General features: G+C 39.8%; 1 protein-coding gene across 1 annotated transcript; it reads right to left on the reverse strand.

The window, feature by feature from the left end:
* Nucleotides 1-3392: 3392 nt before the first annotated feature.
* LOC127454846 (thyroid transcription factor 1-like) lies at nt 3393-5199 on the reverse strand. The gene is made up of 2 exons (XM_051722307.1): nt 4833-5199; nt 3393-4479 (listed from the first exon to the last, which is right to left on the reverse strand). Exons 1-2 carry the CDS (start codon nt 5197-5199, stop codon nt 3803-3805), a joined length of 1044 nt encoding a protein of 347 aa, XP_051578267.1. The 3' UTR covers nt 3393-3802.
* Nucleotides 5200-5590: the final 391 nt, after the last annotated feature.

Raw genomic sequence — 5590 nt, forward strand, 5'->3', positions numbered from 1 at the left:
GGAAAAATAATAAAAATGTATTGCGTGGGACAGTTTTACTCAATTTTATTAAGTTCATTATTTCTTTATTTAGTGTGTGTGTGTGTGTGTGTGTGTGTGTGTGTGTGTGTGTGTGTGTGTGAATCAACCCTGGTCTCCTCTCCCCCTATCTATACTGAAAAGTGAAACAGGGAACGAACCCCTGAAACCCTAACTCTAATATGATTGCGTTGAGATAAGGGTCTAATTGCAGGGAGGTTACTCGGACCTTTGCACCCAAAGTCCGCGGTTGTGCAACGTGTGAGTGGGAGTGATGAGAGCATACACGCTTCCAACTAGTGATTTTCAACAGCGACAAGCTCCATACAAAGACCACACACCGAGCCTCAGACATGTTAATGTAATCTGGAGTCTTTCAGAGGAGCTCTAACAAAACGAATCTCTGTAAAACCTAATAGACTCTTTCGGCGCCGGTAGATTGCTGTGGAAGATGATTGAATTTGCACGACGGTAAAAGGGAAAATCTTACTTGTCTTAAAAGGACATGTTTTATTTTCTGCATGTGGGTTAATCAGTTTATCAAGTTATGCGATTTTAATTGCGGTTAACACAGTCTTCTCAAACATTTGCCTACGAAATACTTACTGTTTGTCATTAAATCTGCGGTGACATGCACCACTAATAAGGTGCATATAGACATACATTAAGGCTTAATGTCGCGTAATGTAAAGTAAACGTTAAAATAATTATGTCATATCCTGAAAAATTGTTGCACAGGCCTTTTCAGAAACTAATAGTTATGCATTAAAACAAATGTGTTTTTTTCTTTTCTTTTTTCTTTTCAAGACACTCGATACACGTTTTTCAAGTAGTTGGGTGAAATGAAAAACAAAATGAAATAATGAAATAAAATGAACTAAAACACTATACAGTGTCGTCGAAACGGTCGTACGCTACTATGGTGAAATAGTGGCCCATTAAGTTTACTGTCTTTTTAGACTGCACGACGTTCAATAGGGGTGGAGGTTACATATAATTAAGTAGCAATGCAGGTTAAAGAAGTATCCGTAGGCTTTCGATAGTATAATTTCGAACATTATCGACAAAATGATCTGTTGATTTAACGACCCTTCACAGAAAAGAAGAGCGTCATTACAATCAGTGAGTCATTAAAACGCGCGCTCCGCACTGCCCGCTTACTGGCGCGAAATCTTCACATAAATACCTTCATCAGTTGAGGGTTTACTACATGCCGAGGGATTTATTTACGATCGAAGAAATGTAGGAACTGGGGCGAGAATTGCAACAGGGGCATACCGAGCATTCAGCCTTATGACCTAGTAGTCCAAAGTGTTGCTTTACATTAATAATATAGCTACTTTCGCTTTAAAACGTGAGCGGAGGATACAGTGTCAGGGTAAACAGGAGCACAATTTCAGAATTTTGCTTGAAATAACCGAGGGTCATAACCAGAGCCTTAGCAAGGAATTCAGTGAGCCTATGACTGAATATTACTCTGGGCCCTTTTCTTATTAAAAATACAGTTTTTAATTTGTGGTGGGCACCTCTGGACATTAGGGCCACTAGAATCGTTACCACCTTTCACCCCAAGGCGGTAATAACCAATAAAATACCTATTAATACATTCTAGCACTGGTTTGTCAACCAAAAAGTCGTGAGACTGAACACATCTCAAACAACCAAGAACGCTAAGGTTAAGCGCATGCCCAAATGTTATTCCTTTTCTGAGGAATATTATAATCATGGAATTGGAAAGGATAATTAAATTATTTATTAAAAGCAGTATCATAATATTATTTTTTAGTTGTCAAAAACTCAGTTTAATCAAAGGGGTACTCAAGTCCGACATATAAAAACAACACAGTAACTAGTGCATTCTGTAATTGAAATGAAAAGTGAAATAAATGTTTTGCGGTCACATAGTCAATTATAATTTGCATATATGCAGTGGTGCGCAAGCTGCTGGTCCATTCGATTGCGTAAGAAACCATAAATGCACAGAAATCCACAATATTCTTCGAAAGAGAAAATGTTCAGAAAACAATAAAGGGATAAATAATTGAGATATTTTAAAGAAAAAGAAAGACAAACAAGAAAGAATGAAAGAAAGAAGAAAGTAAAAAGAGTACGTTTTAAAGTCAGCTTTTTGGACGTTAAATGCTCATGCTCATTAAATATGCTATTTGATGTTTTTTTCTACAAAAAGTTTTCTAAAAAGTTTAATAGAAGTGTTTTTTTTGTATCTTTGTCAAATTTGCTAAAATTCTCTCTCTCTCTCTCTCTCTCTCTCTCTCTCTCTCTCTCTTTCTTTTTTTTTTTGGACTACTTTTCTTTGCCCTTACACACAACATACACTTTCGAATATTCTATCAGAACTACGCAGTCAGTCTAACCTTTCGCCCTCTGATGTTTACGAAATTAATCAATACGTAAACACCGGGGTGGCATTCTATTTTGCCTCTGATCTTCACAAACACGGTATTGATGGACGGCGCTCTGATAAGTGCGTAAATTTAGTCTTGCAGAGTTCTTTCGGAGAATACTGCTGTTTGTACAGCGATGTGATTGATAAGCTTGCTTATAGGAGCGTTTGTTTGATGTTAGTTTTTCTAAAGGGGTGAAGACCTCACCTGCACTGACTCATTCTGTCACCGACACAGAACACGCTCCTAAAAGAAATCTCTACAAAGCCTTGGATTACCTCGAAAAAAGACATATAAGATAATTAATTGAATATTGACTAAATACAATTAAATTGGGATGGAAAATAGTCTCCAAGTTGTTGGATATGTAGCCTATTTAGTATCATTTATTTTAATAAGTGTATTCGCACAAAGCCTGTGCTTTTATTTGCACGGAAAGAGTGTTTGTCAACTGTTAAAAACCCCCACAAACCTTTTACAATGAGGTGATATGCAATACAGAAATAGTTCATTGCAATAATAATAATAATAATAATAATAATAATAATAATAATAAAGTGCAGTAAGCCATCTAATGCCTAATCAGAAGTTGTTGTTTTTTTTAAACTCGCTTTCACTTGAAAGAAATGTTCAATAGGTCAGAACTCACTTTTAAAAACCGTCGAGCGATTGATTCTAACATCCAAATCTAAAATACACGTGTACTTAAAATTGTTATTATTGTCATAATTTATTAATATGATTGTATGACTGCGTTTAAGTCAAATATCTATATAAGTTACAAGAAAATTAAACGTACAAATAACAGTGAAACTGAAAAACAAGTGACCCTTAATATCGATCAAAATTTTGTACAATATAAACATCGCTAAAAACTATGTATTCAGTCCAAACCTTTTACAGAAATATACAAGCTATGCAGTACAGTCAAATCTATAAGAAATCAAGGGGGGGGGGGGGGGGGGGTCGTCTTCACCGTTGAACGGGACATTTTTTAAATCCAACAGAACCACAGAATATTTGTGATTTTAGTGTTTTTTTTTATTTTATTTATTTTTTAATTATTGGTATTTTTTTTTTTTTCAGTCTCCTTTTTAAATTCTAGTGTATATAAATAATTCCATCTTCTTAAAGATGTTTGGCGCTCATCCTCATAATAAAAGATTTGATACCTTTGTCATTTGGCAATCCTCGTGTTGCTTGCAGCCTTTTCACATCTCCCCCCAGAAAGGAGACAAATGCTCTCAGTGCGCAACCACTGTTCGAATGACCAAAACATTCTTTACTCGTCTTTTTTTTTTAGTACACATTATACAGTAGTATAAAGATTATCTGGATCCGTGTGTCGTTTTGTTAGTGTGTTATTGTCTGTTCCGGTGTCACCATGTCCTGCCATAAAGCAGAGCGGAGCAGGGCAAGGCAGCTCCATACTCGGACCCGGAGGAGTTCAGGTGTGACAGGCCAGATACCTGGGTTTGGAGAGATGGGGGGCTTGCAGCGTGTTGACCCAGATCTGGAGACTCTCCCGTACTGCCTACCTGCTGACTTTGATGATGCTGGCCCACTGAAGAACTGTTATTGGACATAATCATGACGTTTCCCCCCTGGTGATGGTGGTTTTGAATACCAGTGTTGGGAGTATGGCTGCTGCCTTGGCATGGCTTTCCGTCTTTCACCAACACTGGCACAGCCACCCGCCGTGGAGACTGTTGCTGCTGCTGACAGGAGCCACCGTCTTGTTGCAGTTGCTGCTGGGACACTTTGTCCTTGGCCTGCCTTTTCATTTTATATCGGTGGTTTTGAAACCAAATTTTAACTTGGGTTGGAGTCAAATGAATCATACTCGCCAGATGCTCCCTCTCCGGCGCGGAGAGATACTTCTGCTGCTTGAATCGTCGCTCAAGCTCGTACACCTGCGCTTGGGAGAAGAGTACTCGTCTCTTCCTTCGAGCTGTGCTGGTCAGGGGACCCATCCCTTTGCCAACATCCGCCAATGAACTTAGAGTGCTCATGCTGCCCATATTCATACCGGACGAGGAGCCCATGAAACGAGAGACTGCAAGGAGAAGAATGCGATTTAGCAAATAAAACAAAACAAACACTACTAATTATTAAAGACTAATTATGATGAGCCAATAAATGGCGATTGTGCATAATTACGCATGCACGAGAGATCCTGTTAATTGACTGAGTGTTTTTGAGTTTAAAGTTAAACGCCTGATTCGTTCGACATTATGAAAAGAGTTGTGCATGCTCATGATACATAGTGTATGAACAGATAAGGATAATTAACAGCCATAATTCAAAATGTATAATCCCCGTCAAGTACAAGGTCTTACAACACTTAATGGCATTTCACAAACGTTTCAAAGTTATTCTTCCAAAAAACAAAGCGTCAATCTCACGTACTTGTGGAGAAGCGTGGGTCAGGATTCGTTCCGTACCAGCTGGTGGCTGTAGTACTGCCTCTCATGCCGTCTTGATAGGCCGGCAGGTCGCTCATGTTGCCCAAATTCCCGTTGCAGTAGCCCCCCATGGCTGTATGTGACAGCTGGGAAACTCCAGCTGCAGTCATGTGGTAGGCAGCGGGTACTGTTCCATTGTGGCCCATGTGGTGCTGCTGCATCGCCGCTTGCGTGACTTGGGGCTGTCTGTACGAGGCAAGAGGAGCCCCCAAGTTGTTCCCCTCCATACTCACTTTTTTGTAGCTCTCCTCGAGAGGACTTAAGATATCGGATACAGAAAAAGGAGTCGTATGCTTAGGGCTCATCGACATTGTTCTGTGTTGGAAAGGGAGAAATTAGAAGGCAAGGCAATCTCTCCTTCTTCTTCTTCTTCTTTTTTTTTTTTTTGGCCAGCTCCTGTGTTCCTCTTGTTTCACCGTCGCTGCAACGGGATGGAAACGTATGAGTGTGCACTGGAGTCCGCCTTAATTGGTTTGAGTGGGAGCTCGAAGCTGTCTTTCGTTTGTTTTAGCTTGGTGCCAGGTTTAAGGCTTCCATCAGAGGCGGGGCATCAGCAGCCAGGGCAACAGTACAAAACAGTGCTATAGTCTGTGCACCCATGCGCAATTTCTATTACGCGCTCCTAAATTACCAGTGCCATCCCCCATCCCGACAACATTTAAACGTGTAACAACACCTCTGCAATGTCATTTGTTTATCGCG

The sequence above is a fragment of the Myxocyprinus asiaticus genome, chromosome 17 (genome assembly GCF_019703515.2).
Source record: "Myxocyprinus asiaticus isolate MX2 ecotype Aquarium Trade chromosome 17, UBuf_Myxa_2, whole genome shotgun sequence".
NCBI lineage: Eukaryota > Metazoa > Chordata > Actinopteri > Cypriniformes > Catostomidae > Myxocyprinus > Myxocyprinus asiaticus.

What these genes read in the sequence shown, in the direction of transcription:
- LOC127454846 (XM_051722307.1), bottom strand. Translation starts at nt 5,199, where the DNA reads ATGTCGATGAGCCCTAAGCATACGACTCCTTTTTCTGTATCCGATATC. An exon ending in TGACCCACGCTTCTCCACAA is followed by an intron (nt 4,480 to 4,832) that starts GTACGTGAGATT and finishes TTCTCCTTGCAG; the next exon opens with TCTCTCGTTTCATGGGCTCC.